At 41.5% G+C, this 22,174-nt stretch overlaps 1 protein-coding gene across 2 annotated transcripts; it reads left to right on the forward strand.

The window, feature by feature from the left end:
• The first annotated feature begins 2 nt into the window (after positions 1 to 2).
• Positions 3 to 21,568, forward strand: NCEH1 (neutral cholesterol ester hydrolase 1). Of its 2 annotated transcripts, XR_012634034.1 has the most exons (6): positions 3 to 429; positions 9,823 to 10,051; positions 11,949 to 12,018; positions 14,386 to 14,557; positions 15,999 to 18,248; positions 20,904 to 21,568. XR_012634034.1 is itself a non-coding variant. In XM_074911852.1 (5 exons), the coding sequence occupies exons 1-5, from the start codon at positions 292 to 294 to the stop codon at positions 16,614 to 16,616; spliced, it is 1,227 nt and encodes a 408-aa protein (XP_074767953.1). In that variant the 5' UTR covers positions 3 to 291; the 3' UTR covers positions 16,617 to 20,897. The 2 variants fall into 2 exon arrangements, 1 of the variants encoding a protein (XP_074767953.1); XM_074911852.1 differs by lacking the exon at positions 20,904 to 21,568 and having other exon boundaries at positions 15,999 to 20,897.
• The last annotated feature ends 606 nt before the right edge of the window (positions 21,569 to 22,174 follow it).

Raw genomic sequence — 22,174 nt, forward strand, 5'->3', positions numbered from 1 at the left:
GGCCGCAGCCCGCCGACCCCCGCCTTCCTTAGGGGAGGAGGCGGCGGCTGCCAAACGTCCCCCGGCCGAGCTCCGCGGAGCGGCCTCCACGGCGGGCGGGCCCCGCGCCGGGCGGGGCGGCGCTGCGCGGGCGCGGAGGCGAGGCGCAGATAAGGCCGCCGCCGCACACAGCCGGCCGGGGACGGTAAACGCCGGGACTTCCCCTGAGGGGGGAGAGGGAGGGAGGCGGCGCGGTCCCCGCGGGGAGCTGCGGCGAGGCGGCCCCACGCACCGCGGGGTGGCGGGGGGGCGATGCGGGCCGCCTGGGTGCTGCTGCCGGCGCTGGCCGCCCTGTCCGCCTACTACGTGTACCTGCCGCTGCCCGGCACCGTGTCGGAGCCCTGGAAGCTGATGCTGCTGGATGCCACCTTCCGGGCGGTGCAGCAGACGGTAAGGCGGCGTTACGGCCCCGGGCCCGGCTCTGGGCAGGCGGGCAGGGTCCCCGTCTCCTCCCCCCCAACCCCCGCCGCGCTCGGTTCGCGCCCCCGGCACCGGAGGCGGCTGGAAGCGGCGGCCGCCCCGGCGGAGCCGCGCTCGGGTCCCCGCGCAGCCTTGCCGGGCCGGTGCCGGTGTCCCCGACCCCGAGGGGGGACCCAGCCCCTCCCGACAGCCACAGCTTGTACTTAAAGCCGAGGGGGGCGGGATGGGGAGACGCCAGCAGCGCTGACACCCGCGTCTGCGGCGAGCCGGGGCCGGTCTCCGGTGAACCGGGTCGTTCTCGCATCCAGGCGGAGAGAAGGGAGCCGGGTTCAGGTGGGACGCGCTGCTCGCCGAGGGGAGGCGGGCAGGGTCACCCCGGGCTGCCCCGGATCTCGTCCCGGTTAGGCAGTTTGGTAAAGCCGGCATCCAGTCTTACCCTGTGGGCTTCACGGAGCAGATCTGATTAGCAGTGGCTCAGTCTGGCTTCCAATTTGCAGGTTCCTGGTCAAAAACAACAAAAAAAAGGGTTTTTTATGCTAATACGTTAAGTATGCCTTAGGGAAAGAAGACTTAGGGAGGCTCTTTCAAATATTAAACTACCTTGATTTGGAATCATATTACTAAACAAAACTCTCTGAATGCTTTAATTTTGTCAAAAGACACACATGAAAGTTATGTCACTTCATGACAGCTTCCTCATTTTCTGCCACTGTTTTTAAGCTGAGTGAAACAGATTAGCGATCACAAACTTTCTGATAATGGCTCTGGCTGTGAACTTTATTTTCCTCTTGGATGGTCTGCTCTTTTACAAGGACTTTTACAAGTCATGGTCAGGTCCAATGTAATGTATTACGTATGTGAAATTTGTGGTGATGTTGGTTTTTTTCTAAATTTCCTAGCAGTGTTTCAGTTCACGGAGTTGATTCTGAAATGTACAAAAACTTGTACTTTGCATGGATGAGAGTATCAACATATTCGAAAAGGGATCCAATGAACTAATGGACAGAGGGCCCATAAATGGATACCAGAAGGACTAGATGGGAATGTACCTTCTGTGTTCCCAACACAGCATTTGTGGATGCTGGAAAGCAAGAGGAGAGCAGACCACACAGCATCCGGACTTGTGTATTCTACCTGAATAGCTTCTCTGGCTGCCACTGTTGGAGACAGTCTGGGAATAGACAGACCACTCAGCCACTGGGGCATTTTCTCCTGGTCCAAATATATTGCTGAATCAAAGCCTATCTCTAGGATGAAATGATAAAACCTGTTTGCTTGTACAAGATAAAATCTGATTGCTTGCATACCCTCCCGTGTGTCTGCTATGAAAATGATGCAAACATGGCCTACAGTAGCTTCATTCTTCAGGAAAATCAATGGCTTGATGTTCACTTGCTCCATGTTGTTACGTAACTGAACAGCAAGTGCTGTGCTTGACCAAATTTGTCAATAAGTATGGACAGAAGGCCATGATCTCCCCCTCAGCATGCTGCCTACAAAACATCCTCACAGTTCAGCCAGGAACACCTGAGTCCAGGCCATAACCTCTAGCTGAAGGAGACCTATCTTTAGAAAATCATATGACTGTGTCTATATATATATGTATATTGCTATTGGCTTATGTACACATCAGCTTGTTTATGGGGTATGTTGGGCATAGTCAGTTGAATTCTGGTGCCTCTAGCTTGAAGGCTGAAGGGTTTCTCTTTTGGGATATTGTGAAGGTCATAATCCCAAGGGGAAGTGGCAGGACAGAGCCTGCCCGGGTGGCAGCTGGAGCAAACTGGCAGGCAGGTCTAAGATGCCCACAGCTGTCCCTGCTCTCTGGAGTGGGGAAATATCTATGAGGAGGAAGTGGTCATTTCTTAGTCGTTTACATCTCCGGCCTTACAAATACGAACTTCTATAGTGAGAAAAATTACTAAACAAGTAACAGTTCCTGTAACATAGCTTACTCCTTCTTTGGTTTGTAAGTGAAGCATAAGAGAATCACACAACAGGTAAGCCTCGGGGCATTCCTTTAGAGAGAAAGAGAAGGTGCTTTCCAAGTGTTCAGAAGTCTTTCCAACACTGAGAGATGTCACAAAGTCAGGAATAAATAACTACCATTGAGAAAGAACTGTGTGAACTGAAGGATTGTAAAAGTTCAACTTCGGTATTTGCTTTGGTGGACAGCTTTTGTGTGAGTATGTAAAATTAAGTGTATGTTCTTTTGTAGAGCTGAGCTTCCCCTTTCTTCTTCTACTGGCTATTGCAAGACCAAATGGTTTAACATTTCTCTAAATGTGAACTTTCACCCACTTCTGAATGTATTTTCGGCGTGCTATTTATTACTTTCCTGTGTAGGTTTGATAGCAGACAGAAGTACATTTCTGATTTTAAAATCTTTGAAATGTACTGTAATCCCTTTTTCCAAGAGCATGAATCAAACTTTATGTGCTTCAAATACAAGTGGTTGTCTTTTGTTTATTTGAAATACGTTTGTGAAGACTGACAGTAAAGCGTGACAATTTCTTGTTAGGGATAATATGTTTGTTTTCTTGGTGTATTAATAATCACTACCAATAAAACATAATAAGGCTGTCACTGGCTTTCAGCATACTAATGATAAGGCTTTACCTTTCCATGCAGAGTTTTATCCCAGTCAGCTACCAATTTTTTTACAAGCTTGGGACTGACTCAGTGTCCTGGCTCAGCATGAGACACTTCAACAAACAGGTGTAACCACACGTTAAAAAAAATGCGTAATGCTTATAGGACAGTTTCTATAAGCAGGTTTCAAAACATGCTACAGAAGGGGACCAATGCTGTTACCCTAATCTTAATCTGAAGGGAGCAGAGATAGGAAGAGATGAAGTGCCTTATCTGAGGTCACAAAAATTCCAGTGGCAGAGCTGGAACCTGAGCTGGGTTTTCAGAGCCTTATTCCTGTGCCCTCTTTAAATGCCCTCTGCTGCCCCAGAATGAAAACAGAGAAACTTAGACTTTAATCATATAAATGAATTGATGTGAAAGTGCTTAATTAAGAATGAAAGTAATTTACCACTCTCACTGTCTCAAAGAGGGGAACATGGTGACATTTTTACAGAAAATTGTAAACCAGAATTTTAAATCAGAAATTAAAAACTGTGTACGTATGTATGTATACAGATACGTCAGAGCTTGGCTTCACTGAAATTTGAACAACCACACGTTTATGAGAGTGAGCCATAGGTATAAACAATACTTGGCATCTGTTAAGAATTGTCTAAAGCAGCATTTCATAATTCTGCTGTTAACAGTGGGATTGATACAGATGTTTTTCACTTCTTCCCCCAGCCATTCTACCTTATCAGAGTAAAGAGAGCACCATATGTTTATTTAATAAGCACTTTGAAATAAGTTATTTCTGAACACCCCTGTCAAGATACTTGCTATTTTGGTGTGTGGCAAGGAAGAAAGGATTTTTTGAAACTGGGACAGCTGTTAGCAGAGGTTTGGAAGGACAGATGGGTTGGTGTAGAGGCCATCAGAGAGATGTACGTGGAAGAAAGTAGCCAGCTATATAGGGTGGAAAACTATGCTTCTATTTGTCCTTATTAGCAAAGCAATTCCTTCATGCTTCTCTGCCACTCCCTTGCTTTCAGAATAAAATTAGGACGTGGGACATCAACATTCAGGATTAGAGAAAACAATAATCAGTTCTTTCTAACGTTTTAATATCTATCTACCCACGTATTTCAGACTATGTGACTTCTGGACAGCTGTAAACCATAGTTGTAGCCGGCCAAGTAAGTTGTTGATGTGTTTGCATGTAAGAACATGGCCTTGAAATTGGTTTACAGTAAACCAGGTGGTTAGTTGTGGTGGGTAGGTCTCACAGCAGTGGCACCCGAGCAGAAACTGAACCACACTGTTTGCAGTAACAGAGAACTTTTGTCTCTATCTGGTATAGAAACAGATCATCATGGGGGAATAGGTATGTGCACAAAACCTTACATTAAAATGTAATATATTTTCTGTTTCTAATTAATAAACTGTGAAAGAGTCGTCTTGGTTTCTTTTCAGTTCTAAAGGCAATTCATAAAACCAAGAGCACTTGTCTTTGAGGACTGTCTTTATATAACGTGGTTAAAAATACATGTTCTTTACTGGGCAGTAATACACCTGCATTAAGAAACGTTTCTGTAAAATAAAAGAAAATAGACATTCACCTTTAAACAGGATAAACTGCCTGAAATGCACACAAAGCAACCTGTTCTGCACAGAGCTAAATGGGGAACTGATCCTGTTTATTTTTCACTAATCTCTGTTACTGACTACAAATATCATAGTTGGTATTTTGGATTCTAACATTATAGAAATGTGTTTTGCAAAGTGATGCCAGAACTGACAATAGTTTCTGCATCTTTTAAAGTAGGAAGTTTAGTCTTAGACAGTTCAGTTGTCCGGTTCCAGCATCATTACTTGTTTGAGTCGTGAGTGAGATTTGGCTTAGTCCCGAGTAGTGTTGTATGAAAAAAGAGCCTTAGCTGTTTCCTTAATTCCCAATCCTGCTTAGGCCTGAAAGGTCAGTGCAGGACCTTGGGTCTGACTAGCTGCAAACACAGCAGAGGAAGCAGCTGATGCCTTCAGCTTGGCTTCAGAGGCGCGCTGCATGCGTGTACTGTCTGAATGTGACCTGTTGCAATAATTTCGTGGCTAAAGGTCAGAGATGCGAAGCTGGACAGTGTCAGCTATGGAAGTCACATGAGGACAAAACATCACAATGTGCTGAATACTGTTAGAAGTTAATAGTCATTATCAACAGAAAAACTTTTGGATTTTTTTTTTTTTTAAGACATGAACACATGACTAATATGAAGTACAGGTCCATGAGGGACATAAGCATGATAACAGTGAGCGTTTGGGATTCTTCATGAAGTTGCCAGCTGAGGAGCCAGTAGAAGGCTCATAACAGTTTAGGGACAGATGCTGGTGATTAAAGGTGACGTAATGGTGCCTCTTTAGGGCAGCACTTTGTTCATTCTATCTGCTTTTTATCACAACCCTGACTCCCTTTTTCATTTATTGAAAATTTTCTCCTGCATCAGTTAATTTTTTCAATACCTGGTACCCTTCACCAAAGAATTTACCAGGAGGAAGGTGACAGCCTTGAACAGTTTAGTCTCTAGGGGGTTCCTGTGTTGTCACTACCTGAAAAACCCTGTTATGGGGATGTCCTGGTAAGAGAGAAGGAGATGGTGGCTGTAGTGGTTGTTTTGCCTGACTTGCTGGAGAGCTGGGGAGCATTACAGTGTGGTGTAAATCACGCTGCTGCGGAGGCCACGGGGAGCCAAGGGCCCCGAAATGAAAAGCTGCAATCCAAAATGAGCAATAGATTGTCAGTAGGGCTACTGTAATATGTCCACAGTGGTTATTTGCTGAATTGGCTCAAATGCCAGCAAAATACTCACGTTTGCATCGCCAGCCTGTCTAGCTCTCCTCTCCTGGGGTCCTCCTGCTCATCCAGCTCTGCCCCGCTTCCCGGCAGCTGAGCGCTCTCGGCGTGTCAGCCCATTACTCAGTCCAGCCCGTAACACCGTGCAGCTCACCAGCCACCTTTCCCCAGAGTTACCTGTTCAGAAAACAAAAGTGTTTATTCAGACGGATGCATAAAAACAGTCATTACATGGGAAAACTTGCGGCTGTGACCCAGACTGAGTGATGTGCTGGGCTGGCACAGCAATTCTGGGCTAATTGCTCACAGGGCTTTCATCTTTATAGTATCTCCTCTTTTCTGTGAGCTCGTCTCTGCTTTTTTTCTGTAGTCTTTTAATTTCCCCCTTGTCCTTTTGCTTTCTCTTCCTTTTTACTAGCTTTTACTGTTACAGCACTATCTTCTCTCCTTTTTCACCAGAAAACATCAGCTTTTCTTCTCTTCCGCATGCATGTACACACACACGTAATTCTCAAATATGCTGTATTTGATAGCCTGCAACAATCCTGCATGTTATCGCAGGAAGGGTGGTAAAAATAATAAATACCAGCAAAGATCAAACCAATTATTACTCTCATGAGGTGACTGGATATGGTTTTATAATGGATTTAAGGCAATCCAACTGTGGACTGCTGCCAAAAGGGCTGGCCCCCTCCTTTCCCTCACTCTCTCCGTCCTGCCTTGTAACTTGGGCATCTGGCTGAAGTTTGGTACTTTTTCTCTGGTGTTGCTGGGTTCATACTGAGCTAGTGCAGAAAGGTTATGCTCTGAATCTTTGTGTTCATTAGTTCTAACACAAGAAACATGCCAGGGAAGCACAGCCAACAGGATGGTCAGGTCTTCCCTTTGGGTGGCAACGGTCCTGGAAGAGAGTTATCCAACCATTAAACACTACTACTGCCAGTAGTTATATTACAGAGGGATAATAAATTATATATCTATTTTAAATACTTATTTATAGAGGAAAAAAAAGTAAGAATTTTATTTGCGAGCACTCTGGATGAGACTAGCTCGTTGCCAGCAAAAAGTGCAATCCTGATGCCTTGCAAAGAGATGTACCAAATAGGCTGATTAGATAGATGTACTTACAAAGAATCTGATAACTGCTTGGCAAAAAACCTGCCTATGCTTAACAAAAAAATTAGGACTGTTGCTTTTTTGCCCTGTTGTACAAAGCATCTCTTCTAGGTCTTTGGATTCTTGGAAAGAGGAGTGGCCTATTAAAGGGGAAAAAAAAAGGCACGAAAGCGTGTGATTAAACTGCAGAGCACCGTGGCCATCTGCAGGTTAAGAACAGAGCAAACCACTTCTCAGTAAACAACACTAACTAGCCTTGAAAATAAAACATTTCTGATTCCAGGGAACATGGGGGAATCTGGTCTACAAGGAATGTGAACTAAAGTGCGAGAAAACTAAAATGAGACATCTGTTGCAGCACAGTCAGGCTAAAAAAAAATCTACAATAACATTGTTTTCCCCTACAGTATTTCTAAAATTGCTTCCCAGTGGTTACCTTCCCTGGGAACCTCCATGGGGCAGAAGAAGGATCAGATCTTTAGTTGGTTACATCAGTGGCAGCCCAACAAATTGTGTGCCAAGTTATGAAGAGATGTATTGCTCTTCAGATTTCAAACTCAGGGGTTTTCCTGTGGGAATTCTCAAGTAACAGTGGGAGAAAAGCACGATTTGAAATTCAGAGATACAAACAGCCTTGTGAATTCAGCATTTCTTCCTGCCGGGTGGATACTTTGTGTTTCTTCTCCCAGAGAAAAGCCTTGCAGTATAAAGAAATTATATTCCATCCAAAAAACAGCAAACAGTTTAAAATTTGGATTCCCACCAAACTACCTCAGCAGGGTGACATTACCACAAGCTAAAGTAAGAAAAGAAAGTAATTCCTGTAAATTCTTGTTTTGGAAGTGGATTCCTCTCCCCACTCACATAGCAACCCACTGTATTTGGCATAGGTTTTTTTGGGAAAAAATATCAAAGCTTGGGTTTTTTTGTACAGCAATTTGCAGTGGAAGTGGGACTGTGCGGGGCCTTTTCTATACAGCACCTGACTGAAAGCCAATATTTGTCCTTTTTTTTTTTTTTTTTTACATTCAAACTGATGACAGTCACATGTAAGGAGCTGGAGCTGTAGGCATAAGGAGACAAATCTTTGGCATGGATACTGCTGAATGCTTCAAAATTTGCTTTTCCTCCGGAGGTGTGTGTTTGCCTCTGTTAGCCCTTCCTTTGCTGTGAGCAGGCACTCCTGGCAGAGAAGCTGAATTTTGGCACTGAAAGTGGTTGTGAAAATGGTACTGCAGAAGTACGGTAAAAAAACCCGTCAAGAAAATGAAGCTGTCCTTGTGAACAGATAGTAGAAACCAGAAGGAGCTCTGAAACTCTTTGTTTGCAAAACAACATCCGTCACAAGGAACCAGACTTGGCTTCCACTTAGTTTTGGTACAGGTTAAGCTATGGCAACTATTTGTTCTTCACGATGTGAATGCAGTTAGACCAGTATCTGGGTGACCCCACTCTCTCACAGCATCTTTAACTTATACTAGCAGGTTTGGGCTGCACTAGTGGTACTAGCAGAATTAAGACGGTTAACTGGTCGTGTGTAGGTAAGCCCTGTGGCACTTAACAGTACATCTCTTATTGCAAGTATTTGGTACCACCTGTACATAAAATAAAAGGTCAGAGGTCACAGTTTTCCTTACGGTAGTGGTCCTATAAGTGTACATTAGGTATATGTATTAATTTTACCTCCCAACTCCATTGCCTTGACTGAGAAGGTTGTACAAAAGGCTTAGCTGATTATCCAGTTTCTAGCCTTCACCACTAGGACAGAGATTAACTTTGCCAAAGGGGAAAGATCCTCCCTACTTTTTATTTTTAATGGCCAGTCTGAATGTTGTAGTCCCTGCAGTCCTTTGTCTCACCTTTTGCCACCCCTTCTGCACCATCTAGGGAATGGGAACAAGTATGCACTACAAATAGTGTGCAGGTCATACGTGGGGAGCAGGTCATGACCAGTTAAGCTGGAGGAATGCCTTGGATCCCAGTACTGTTTGCTGAGAGAAACAGGTTTTTAATCTATTCAGGGCAAAGGTTAAAAAATAAACATGAAAAATAAAAATCCTGGATAGCCAAAGGGGGAAAAAATATCTCTCCTTCTACCATAAGGGGACAAAAAGATCAGATCATCCTTCATTTCCGTAGTGTTTTACCCCCACAAAAAAGTAACACGCTTTATTCTCTGGGGTTGGGAAAAAAAATCACTAACCTGCCATGGTTCTTGGATAGTGTTTCAGATCTTTCCAATTCAGCAGGTAAATACAGGACAGGCCAATAAACAACCACTATATTCCCTTAAGACCATTCCTGTTTTCAAATTTCTTTGCAATCCTTGAACTTTCTTAGTTCAGAAGAGGAAAGACTTATGCTTTGGGGTGGAACAAGAGAAATACTTTGCATTTTTGATACCTTACCACCACAAAAACTTTGCCTGTGTGGTATTGCCCTCTGCTGGCACCGGTCTGAGGAGCGTCACAAGTCCTATAGTGGAATGTACTGGTGAGGTTCCTCTCCTTTCCGAGGTGTCTTTCAAAGGCAAGGAAGGATCTGAGTGCTCATTCGCAGTTGTCTTGATCCATGTAGTGCTCATGGTTTGATATAGTTTGACAACAGAGAATCTTTTATGGACAGCGTTTTGTTTTAATACAGCTTTAAAAACATTAGAGGTCTTTGATAGTCATTCATTTTCCAGTGAATATTCTAAGGATCCATATTCGTTTTCATACAGGACTTGCCCTTTGAAGACGTTTGCATTAAACATCAGTGCGGTATCGTATGATATGCTCTGAAGTAACAGAAATCTCCTTTTTCCTTTTTTTTTTTTTTTCCCCTAGTGTCACCTGATTCACTATCTGAGACTCAGCCATCACTTGATAATTCTGAATTATTTGATTTGTACTTTTGACAAGCTGAAGTCTGTCTCCTCCGAAGACATTAACATCACAGATGCTGTTTTCGACGGTGTGGAAGTCAGAGTATTTGAACCTCCTGCGAAGCGAGATGAAAGGCTCAAGCGCAGCGTTGTTTACATCCACGGAGGGGGCTGGGCCTTGGCAAGTGCAAGTATGTCTCTGCCAGTAATTAAATAGGATGTTGGTCTGGTTTTCTCCTAACAGGAGAAGCCAAAAGCTGTTTTTCCTGCCAGGGTTGATAGTTTTGCTAAGATGTACCTGAATTCAGTAGTAACTGTCTCCACGCTGGTAGATCAGCTCTAAGAAAAGAGGGGAGGAAAGTATTGTGAACACGCCGCAGAAATGCGTATCTTATCTGCACATGAGCTGTGAAAGGACCAAAAGGTTAATTTTGTTACATCCTGAGAGGACAAAATAGCTTATTGTTTAAATTCCTGGGATGTCTGGATGGGCTGTTTGGGCCAGTCCCCCATTTTCTGTGGTCATGTGCAAAAGTCAGTCCTTGGTGATCAGAATCCAGGGACTATGTGTAAGGGTTTTGCCCTGTTTTCAGGCAATAATTAGCAGAAAAGTGAGCTGGCCAACATTGCATGTAACAGCATTGCTGGTGTTTGGCTCTCCAATAGCACATACTTGGGAATACATGCTGCTGATCCCAGACAGTGGGCAAGGTGAGGAAGGAAATGGGTAGAGGTGGGTTACTGTCCCGTGGTCTGGTCCCCTCCCTTAGGGGACCACTGCACCACTAGCAGAAATTACCTTGAAAATTAATGGTATTTAGTCCAGTTAACTTGGAAGCCATAAACATCATCAGGGAAAGTAAGGTACAGCTATAGACAATGATAAGCTAACCACTGATCCTTCCACATCATACAGGAGGAGAAAAGCCTCGGGAAGAGAAAGGGCATGTGGTTCTTATGGCTTCTCCAGGATCCAGATCTGATAGGAGTCTTCCCCCTTTTCCTTCCCCATTGCTCCCATGACATGAAGTCCACACAGCCCTGATGCATTCTGTGGTTTCATCTATAGAAAAAGAACATCAACCGGGTTTTCTGAATTGTTCCAAAACAAACACTATATTGATTTTATTTGGACTATGCATGTGTATACCACTTAGACTAAGATTTAAGTGAGATTTTGGTTCCTAAATAATTTTCAAATATGTCCTTCACCTGCCTTTGGAAATCCTAGTCTCCTTGTTCTGCAATCCTGTAGCAGTTAAAAATTCTACCCCTCTTTCTACAGGGGAAATATGCTTCGAGTTGGGTTTTCTTAGGCCTGCCTAAGGAATGTTTGTTAGCATCCTGTCCATCTCATTTGTTGTGTAACAGTTTGTCTGTGACTCTTGTTGTGCAAAAAGTTTATATTAAATTACTGCGCTTTGTTCAGATGACTATAACTCAGCTATGTCAGATGCTATCCTTGAGTCCAAGATGCAGAAGTTAATGGCACAAATGTTACAGCTAAATATTAAATTCTAAGACTAGATACTTTAGAAAATGCTTAGTGTCTTAGTGTATTTTATAATACCAGGAACCGGCGATTAAGTAACTGGAAAGGAATAAAATTAAAGAAAATCAGTCCATTGATAAATACGATAGCTGTGATTAATCCTCCCTTAAATGAGTAGTTCAGTTGACATTAATAGGGAAACTCATCTGAAGCTAAGCAATACACGCTATAATAAAATGAACAGCAAGCAGTGACTCATACAGTGATAACTGTCTCTGGATGCTAATGCCCCCAAGTCACTGGGTACCTTAAATTTTGCCCAACTGAGAAAATTGTGATACGTGGATGAAATGACATGCCCCAGGTCACCAAGAAACAGATGAGAAAGAAAGCATTAAACTGCAGGACTTCTCAAGGCGTGAATTATGATCCTTCTGCTACAATATGTATTTGGCACTTCATTGCAAGCTGATCTCATTTACTTTGCTTATATTTGTACCATGTCTTTACATTTTCTGAGAAGGCTTATGTATGGCTTTGTAAATATTGACATAAATGGACTTGTATGTCCCTAACACCATGTCCTTTCGTTCCAGGAACAAGCCTTTATAACAATCTCTGCAGAATCATGGCCGAATCTCTCAATGCTGTAGTTGTCTCAGTTGAGTGAGTAATCTAAAACTGATCAAGTAATTTTAAGGTATTAGAAATATGTAACGTAGTTCTTGTAGCTTTTCCCTTTTAATGGCTTCCATATAAGGCTTTAACTTGGACAGTACTTCTCTACCAGTCTGATATTTTTATCCCTTAAAATGACAACAAATTGAAATGGTATCAAAAATTCATTTGGATTTCTGATTATTTTAGAAGGCAGAAATGTGGGAAAAGAAAGTAGCACTGAATTCAGTTGGACAAATACTAAAATGCAAATGTTAGGAATGTAGCTGCGTGTAAGGAATGCAGCTAAAACCTGAGATCATTCAAGTGCCAACCTATGATTCTGTAAATACTTGTGAACTTAAAAATAATCTAATTAAAAAAACAAACACGTTTGGACATGACATATACCTGAAGGAAGGCTGAACCCAATCTCTGTGCCTCCTCATGTAGCAAGAGGGACTTTTCCCATCCTCAGTGGCCACTCCCACTGCTGCAAGGTATATTTTTTAATATATATTTTTGTATATACAATATTAAAAAAATATTTATATAGACACCTTCCCTGAAGTCTGTCTATAAACCACAGTTTCTAAGTCATGTTGAGCAAGGGTCTGCAACATAAAAATTATGAAATCATTTTACCCCTGCTCATTAACCAGAATATACCGTGAAGTCTGGCAGTTTCCTGCTGCTTTCACAATCTCCTGCTGTTTCAGTCATCTCATTTAAGCCTTGTACTCCACTCAAGAGTGGAGGACTGCCAGGGTGCCAGACAACAGAGAAGCAGGGCTGCTTTTTTTAACTCCCTGAACAATTGCAAGGTAAACAAACCTCTCAACTAGCTAACTACATTACTTAAATGACTCCAACTTGATTGGTACTTTTCCCATCCTTATTGTCAACTTCAATATTTTCTTTCCCAAACGCAATTACTTGATAAAACTACTCAAGTTTCCCACCTGCAGTTGATTACATACCAAACTCTGTGATCTAATTGCAACTTAATTATATGGAGTTGATGTTACTCATTCACTACTTATAGCATACTTTAAAGGGTCGCTTTTGGTTTTTTACTTCTTTGTTGTTTATTAGTAGAAACAATGAAAAATAAAAAAGCAGCTGTTGGTTATTCTGGATGAGCAGTGATCACACTATTGAAAAGGTCCTTATTATTCCTCTTCTGATTTATGGTGGTATAATTCTGCCTGTTTCTCTGAGTTATTGTTTACCTCTTCTCCTTAGCCATTATATCTTTCAGTCAAGGCGTTTGTACTCAATTAGTGAAGACTAATTAGATTTCTTATTGGTTTAATTGCACATCTCGCTTTCATAATAAATGCACAGTCTGTTACGCAGTTTTGTAAGGAGTTCCCAGAGGACTCTTTCATATTCTTTGTAGCTGATGCAATATATAGATTGCTTTCTGAAAGCAGGTCAAATTTGGAGTTTGAAATGCTTTTCGTGTAACTGAAGTTTCAATTTTATTCTGCATATGAAACTTTTTTTAGCTTAAGATTCTGAAGAAAATGTTTTGAATCAGAAAACTGGATTTTGTTTTGCTTGTTTTGCTCAGCTCTACTTACAATACGTAAAATCTGTTGTTTGAAAAGCTACAAACAGAAGATGTGCTTTTTACCATAAGGCCTTGTAACAACACTTAGATTACAAATTATTCCGTAAATATGAGCAGACTTCTCCTGTACTGTTATTTAGAAACTGAGAAAATCTCATGAATGGGACTCAGCTGTTGGCTCTTCCTGGGCAGATTGTTTTATCTGTGCCTCAGTCTCTCCACCTGTGCAATGGGTATATTCCTGCTCCTCTCCGAGATAAAGGAGTTACTGACTCTGTTGCATTGGAGCAAACTGTTATTCACGACTGTTCATTTCCTGGCACAGAGGTATAGCAAGGTGCATTCTCTCCTGAGCAGAGGTAAAAATTTGGGAAACGGAACTGCTTAGGTGTTTGGCTCAGTGAAATCTCTTGGGTGTGTATGACTTACACTCCCTTGTACTAGTTATGGTTTGGATTTGGATCAAAACCAGCCTAATTGTAATGACTCCCTTGCCAAGGTGTTTTAAATATTCATTCATTTTTACAATGTATGATGAAGTCCTCTATTGGGAAATCCTAGGAAAGTGCTGCATAATTTTATACTGTCTTGGTATTATTCATATCTAGTAGGTTCATATTAATCTTTCAGAATTAGAGCATTAATTATAAGATTAAGTATTACACACATCATATTTTTCCTGTAATATTTATCCTAATGAAATAGTTATTTGCCATTAAGGAATACCTGATACCACCTATTAATCCTGAAAGAGAGGTACATTGACGGTAATAATTGTCTCTCGTCTCTTTTCTTTGTAGATACAGGCTGGTACCAGAGGTGTGCTTCCCTGAGCAATTCCATGATGCTCTTCGTGCTACTAAGCATTTTTTGCAGCCCGACGTCTTAGCTGAGTATTCAGTTGACCCAAGTCGAATTGCAATTTCTGGCGATAGCGCAGGAGGAAATTTGGCAGCTGCTGTGTGTCAGCAGGTAATAATACCCAGTGTCTGTTATGTGTTACACTACGACAGTCCCTAATTCAGTGATGCGTATAGGTTGACAGATTCTTTGTGCTGCATCATCACAAGGTGATGTGCCAACCCTAAAGACAGAATGGTAGAAAGCCAGCATCTCATCACTTTACAGAAGAAAAAATGAGTCAGTCACAATATGAATCACATTGCTCGCAATGTCTTACTACAGTTATGAGTTGTTATGGGCCAGATTTTAAGAGCAAGTAGCTAAATGACTTTTTTCACCCCTTTTGCTGGGTGAATTACTTATTTTTCTAAGTAGGTAACGAGGTACATTTGTAATTTATCAATTTAGCTTCCTATTTTTTGATGCTTGTCTCTGAAAACATGTATTTATTTCTTTCAAATACAAATGAAGGACAAAAATTACAATAAATGAAGCTTAATTCCTCTGTTAAATTGTCTTCCTGTAGCAGTTTGCAATTTTAAGGAAATTTCTTTTGTGTATCTGCAGTTTAAATGTGATCTGAATTTAATCTAGTAAAGATTTTAAAGGCAGCCTGGGGCAACTAATAATATTTTTCATGGCTGAGTGAAATATTATTATTAGCTTTTTTGTATTGCCATAACCATTGGTGATAAGAAAGCCGATACCATGTCCAGACAACTAATTATCATGACAACCCTGCAATATTGAATTAGGGTGAAAAAATTAATAAGAGACAATTACACTAAAAGTCTCAATGTTGAAGACTGATAAACATGATAGTACCATGTTTTGGAAAAAGCATTCCTAATTCATTTTCCTGATGCATAATTCTTTTATAGCAAGATGAGATATGGTAGAGAACTGTGTATCTTGCGTAGAAGTTGAAGCAAAACAAGTGTTTGCTGATTTTTCCAATAAAAGAATTAGGGGGCACCTAATGTATAATTGGTAGGCTCAAATCAAATGCAATGGCAGGGCCAAGTCAAACACAGAGAGGTGCTTCTGCACGTGGTGAGCCTTTGCTAGAGAAAACTGTAGATGCCAGCAATTTGCATTTGCTGAAAAACAATTAGATAAATTCATGGAAGAAGAATCCATGAAGAGCTGTTAAAAGCAAGAATAGCTCCTTTGATTCAGGAAGTCCCTCAGTTGCCAGTTGTTAAACTGGGCACTGTGTTAGAGAAATGACACTTTACACTTTTCTTTTTTACTTACTCCCTTCAGTAGATTTCTGCCACTGATTTCTGTTGGAGACAAGGTACTGGGTCTGCCTGAATGGCCATCCTTACAAGAGAAGTAGTAGTTCTGGCTGCTAATATTTCAGACAAAAGAGCAACATTATCTGCAGAAGAGCAGAATTCAGCCTCAAAAATTGTCAAATGAATGGTTGTTTGTATGAAGTTCTAGGTTGGTATTGTAATGTTTATTTTCTTTATAATCCCAATTCTGTCTTGTATTTTTTTCACAGCTTAGCAAAGATGAGCATTTGACCATCAGACCAAAACTGCAGGCCTTAATTTATCCAGTCCTTCAGGCATTTGACTTCAATACACCTTCTTATCAGCAGAACATGAATATGCCCGTCCTTCCTCGTTATGTCATGATCAACTATTGGATAGATTATTTCAACGGTAATTATGACTTGGCTCACTCACTGGTGATTAACAACCACACTGCTCTTGACGTTGGCCAAGCTCTCTCTTTCAGAGGACGTCTGAACTGGACATCTCTACTGCCTTCATCCTTCAAAAAGAACTACAAGCCTGTAATACAAACCACGGGCAAGGCTGAAATCATCCAGGAGATACCAGCGCTGCTTGATGTACGAGCAGTCCCACTCCTTGCAGAAAATGAAACTCTGCAGTTGCAGCCAAAGACTTACATCCTGACCTGTGAGAACGACGTCCTGCGAGATGACGGGGCGATGTACGCCAAGCGCTTGGAGCACGCCGGCGTGGAAGTCACGCTCGATCACTTTGATGACTGCTTTCATGGCTGCATGATATTCACCATTTGGCCTACTGATTTCTCTGCGGGCGTTCAGACCAGGAACAGCTATATAAAATGGCTGGATGAAAACCTCTGAAGAGACAGTCTCTCTAGAAGTCACAGGGTGTGCAACTCTGGTTTCTGCTCTTGTTAAAGAGCAAACAATGAAAAAGTGCACTTTTCCAAATTCTGACTTCATCCCTTCAGCTGCAGCTGCTGGGATTTACACAGCACTAACTACAGCATTCACTAGCTCGATTGGCCTTGCCCAGCGAAGCATTTTGAGAAATACTTTTTCAAACTTTGATTCTTTTTTTTCCCCACCTTCTTTCAGATGACTACTGCCAAGCATAAACAATGTTGAGCAGGGAGATCAGCATTCTTGTAGCATTCTTAACTGACTGCAGCTTTCAAGCTTTGACTCTTAATTAGGCACAAAGGCCTCAGTTTTCAAATGATGTGAGGTAAAGCCAACTACCTACATCTACATCTGAATATGTAAAAATGAGAGCCAGGTTTCAACAGTGGTGAGCACTTGATGTCAAAGAAAGTGTGAGCACTCTCATCTTTGACAGCAGAGCCATGCATTTGAATGTCAAGCATGGATTTAGGTGTTGGCTTTTAGACACGCAGACAAATGGCTCGTTTACATTTTAAAAAAAAAAAGAAAAAAAAAAAAAGCAAGCTCTTCTGGGCAGTTAAGATGATGCCAGACAAGTCTTAGCCAAACATGTAATTCAGCTTTGGAATTTGGCCTTTATTGCCTTTTAGTTATTTATATTTTATAAAATCACAGGACTAAATATATTTTCAATAACAAGTATTATAGCATACATACAAATATGTGGGATAAAATATGTGTAGCAGCAGAATCCAAGTTGCTTATGTGAGCGAACTTCAAAGCTGACTACTTATTTGGCTAAAGCCTCAGTTGTATGACCCCCTTACAGAAAATGCTGAGCTTACTAAAAATAATCTGCTGTGTGGTTTGCACTAATGTTTGTAATTAATAGTAGAAGTTTTTGTTCATTGGCTTTTATTTTGTGCTTGTAGTGTTTATTATATTTCATGTTTCCTGGAAGGAGGGAAGCAAGCAAACAGAAGTGGGCTCTCATCTATACACAAGATTGAAATCTGAACTTTGCAGCTAAACTTTGTCTGTCTTATAGACTAATGCAAAACACTAGGTAAGACGATCTCACTGGTGTGCTACAACAACAACAAAAAAAGTTTGAGCCGGTCTGTAAAATTCAGACAAGCAGGACAAGGAAGCAAAACCACTTGTGACAGTGTATATTGCCCAGGATGCTTACGGCTTGCAGAAATGAAGGTTCTGTCAAAAGCCCAGTGTCTCTAGGCACAGAGGAGAGAATGGCTGACCCATGACTAAACTAATGGATTAAATTCATCCTCAGCTTTACCACAGGCTTTCTGTGGGAGAACAACTTAATCTCCTTATGCCTCACTTTCTTCTTCTGCAAGAGATGGAGGGGTATTTTCCTACCTCACAAAGGAGTTGTGAAACAGAATCCACAGGTGTTGGTGAAGCACAGGGATGGGATGGTGACTGGTAGGCACTGAACAGCTCCCGTGGCTCTTGATTTTCCATCCTTCTCTAATAGCTGGCTCCAAGGATTGTGTCCCATGACGGGTGGTGCTGCTGCTAGGCTGTGGGTCCTCCTGGGCAGTTAGCTCATCTCTGTCCTCGCTCCTGTCAAAGTACCATAAGGTGAGGCTTCTTGGCCATTGGGAGATCATGACAAAGGCAATTTCATTAGAGCTTTTCTTATGGCAGGATTCTGAAAAGTTCTTTTTAAAAAAAAAAAAAAATAAGAAGTACTGGTAGATCAAACTGCCATCTGTCATTTAAAATATATACAGAACAGGCCACTTTCACTGGTATTTAAATTAAATAAGAGAGAATGGCTTTGCTGAATCATTGCTTCCTAGAAACATCATGTTGTTAATGTGGTTGTATGTATTAAGAAGAGCTATTAATGAGACAAGGCCTTGATGTTGGTAAGCTCAGTCATGCAGGCTAAAACTCATTTCTGGGCATAGGTTCACACGGAGGTCACAAGCCAAAGCTTTTTCAACAGCGGTCAGATTGTTCTTCCATTTAGATCATTACAAAGACTTGGTGGAATTAGAGCAGCAAGGGACAGTCTGAATCAGGATAAATTTTGGTCAAGATATCCAACTAACGCTGTAGAATACTTCAGACTTTTTTTCTGAATTTAAACACTTGTTTCCTCCTGTCCCCTGTAAACAGAACTTCAGTAGATACAATTTACACTTAAAATAGACAGCAACCAAAGTTATGTCCATTCTAAAGACAAATTACTAATCTTGAAGAATGGTCTGCTCCAGAGTCCTTTCCACTGTATGGAAACAGCTCCATTTACTTGGCTTTAGACCATGACTTAGAGTCAAAAAATATCGTTAAACTGAGTTAAAACAACAGGCTTCTTCCTGGCTTTCCCACTTAAAGAGTAAAACCATGTCAGAAAAGATATAATTTATATCCACCTGCCATCTTTAAAAGATAGTAGTAACTATAGTACTGGGAAAAAAGTGGTTAATATTGCTATAAATTCTATAATAATTAAGTTTGCCTGAGAGCTGTCTGCAAAGCTTTAGATCAGCATTTGTTTATAGCAAAGTTAGAAATATCTGCTGTGAAGCTATAATATAATTGCTGCTGGGTTTTTTAACGGAAATGAAATGGAGAGCTGGAATATATATTCATGGAGTTGGCTGTAAATTTCCTTCATGCACTGAAGCACATTAAAGTCTTGGCACAAGTAATTCTAGTAAGTATATAACTGGACTGAATGTGTTTACTAAGTCATCACCAGCTTGATGCGACATCCAAGATCGCAACACAACTTGGATGAGATGTTACAGTATTAACTAGTTCTGTCAAAATATCTTGACTACTTTTATCATGCAGCTGTATGGTTTAAGTATGTGATAGCTGCAAAGATATGTGATGGATCCTATAACATATAAAAAGAGGTCCAAGTTTCAGCTATAAAAAAAACCTTTTAGTGTATAGCTGCACAAGACACTTGATTAAAATTCAGTGTAGACCTTGGAGTAAGTGTTAGTCCAAACTAAGCTTTCCTCCTACTTTTCCTTTGTTCTCCTTTGCATGCAGTTCCCGAGCCCAAAGTTGAAAGTTTTGGGTTGTTTCCAGCTGAGCTGCTGCAAGCTCCCAGCAGCAGAGCACTAACTCAGCTGAGAGCTCAACCAGGCTGGCAGGCAGGGTTCCAGAAAGCTGATGCCTGCTAGCAAGAGATTAAGATTAATGCATGTTACAACACTTCGATTTGTTCATGTGTTTAGTCCTAAAGTGTCTCCTTTAGTCTCCTGAAGTGTTTCCTCGGGCACACCTAGCACCTTCATTCCTTGGTTATTTCCCAAAGCAGTTTAGGGCGCTTTGCGCGCTGTAGGATCAGATCAAGTATTTGTAACAATATTTCACCTGTCTGTAGTAAAAAGTCAGTCTTCTAAAAGAAGTTTATCTACTTCTCTTTTCATTACATCAATGAGTATGGCTAGCTACTTTTTGTAAATAGCTTTTTTTCCCCTCCTACAATTAGACTTTATCCGTTGCAAGAATATCTTGTTCCTAATGGCCATCAAAGCATTCCAATGTAAGCTTAAAAAACCCCACAAACCCAAAACTCACAGAACCTATAGTCATTTGTATCCTACTGCCATAGACCTCAGAACTGTATTAGCAGGTCTCCAGTGTTTTGGCCAATATTCGCAGGAATAAATGAAGGTTTTGTCTCCCTAGCTTAGGACCTCTTAAAGAATGGGCGTTCGGCGTTTCTGAAAATCCAAACCCATTTAAAGATGTTTCATGGTCATAAAAATCACAAATAAGTTAAATTTCCTAACCTTCATGCAAGTAATTCCAAAATCACATCCCTGACCTAAGCAGAAAGGCCATTGTGAGTTTTAAGCCCTACAAACTAAAAAGAAATGCTTTATCTTTAAAATGTTATTTTGTAGTGTTTGGGCCTCTATTTTTTTAATCACTTAACAAACTTTCTTAGAAACTTTTTCAAATAAAAATGTTAGAAGTGGATTAACCTGTGTTAAACCTTTTAAGCTGCTATAACTGTAACAATGATGTTAAACAAAACCAGCTGATTTAATATTCTCTTATTTATGACGCTCAAAACCCCAAAGTACAACATACTGATGTGAATGCATTCGATGTCTTATGCATGATCATTTTTTGCCTCTTTCCCTGTGCAGGGGGAAAGATCTTGTAAGATCTAATTAGCAAGTGTGATTGAGATGTGCTATCAAAATGAAGAACAAATAAATAAAGTGAAACATATCTGTAATTTTTTTCTTTTCATCCTAGGACTACTGGTTTTATTTTCTGATGTACAACATTTCCAGTTTGAGTTTTCACTTAGCAGAGGTCGGTGACACAAGACGGGAGACCTCAGAGTTCCTGAAGACATGCTGAACCAAAGCCAAGGTGGTTGTTTTCAAGGCAGGAAACCTTGTCTGTGTGTCCGTGGGCTGTGAGGGTGACCTCCTTGTACTTCATAATCAAATGATTTATGGTGACCGCATCTGCGGGTGTTGAACAGTACACAATACCTGCACTAGTGCTGTTCTTCTCTTTCAAGAAGAGAGCGAGACTTGTGTTCTTCAGTCTGATCTATAAACACATTTTTATATGTTTATAGACTATGTATATGTTTTAAATCTGGTTTAGCCAGTGAAAGTCCCAGTTCCTTTTTCATTCCTATTTGCCTTCCTTTCACATTCTTTCTTTCTGAACTGTTACCCAGTTTCTTCCCCTGCTCTCTCATTTATTAGTGGTCATAGCAGCATTACTTTTGAAATACCCTAATGTGGGCGTTTGCCATTTTGTCCAGCAGGGTCCAGTGACTTTCACAAAATATAAAGCTTTTCTCCTGCTGAAAAAAGTGCTGGGGAAAAAAGCTTCAAAGGACTTTAAGCCTATTTTTAAGTCAGCAGGAGTCATAGGCCTGCTTGCATTAAATTGAATGCATTAAAACCAGGCTGAGACTCATAGAACACTTTTTTCCAGTTATGTTTTTGTAGATTTAGTAAGAAGTCTGACTGTGCGGGGCTTGGCAATGCCAGGGCCATGCCTCCCAGGGCTGGGTGCAGCTGTGCACATCATCACAGGCCAGGTGCTGCTGCGGGGGGATGTACAGCAGTGCCCACTGGAGGACTTGCCGCCGACTGTGCCGCACTGAGCTGCCACCCCAGGACTGACAAAGTGTCTGCCACAAAATCCTCAGCAGCACCTTCAAATGGCATTAGATCAGTATGTGAGGCATCAATTCAAGTGTTAATCTGCCATAGATACAGCACGCGCTTTTTTGCAGAACTATGGTGCTGTTAAGTATGAGACATCCACTGGGGCTGGCTGACACGTCAAAACTCATGGGAGAGACACACTTGGAGGCCGCCGAGCCTGGAGCCAAGTGCATCTCTGATTGCACTGGATGCCTCAGTGGTGCTGGAGCTGCATTTTCCTGTTCCCATTGCAGCTCCCTGTTTCCCACCTCCTCCCCTCACTGGTGGGACCGGAGCAGCAGCGGGTGCCTGGTGGGGCTGTGACCCAGGTGTCCCTCCACCCCACACAGCCTG

Source organism: Athene noctua, chromosome 8, assembly GCF_965140245.1.
Source record: "Athene noctua chromosome 8, bAthNoc1.hap1.1, whole genome shotgun sequence".
Lineage (NCBI taxonomy): Eukaryota > Metazoa > Chordata > Aves > Strigiformes > Strigidae > Athene > Athene noctua.

Bases quoted from the DNA above. Each gene is read 5' to 3' on its own strand.
- NCEH1 (XM_074911852.1), top strand. From the start codon at position 292: ATGCGGGCCGCCTGGGTGCTGCTGCCGGCGCTGGCCGCCCTGTCCGCC. The intron at 430-9,822 runs GTAAGGCGGCGT...TTTTTCCCCTAG, and splicing joins TCCGGGCGGTGCAGCAGACG to TGTCACCTGATTCACTATCT. The intron at 14,558-15,998 runs GTAATAATACCC...TTTTTTTCACAG, and splicing joins CAGCTGCTGTGTGTCAGCAG to CTTAGCAAAGATGAGCATTT.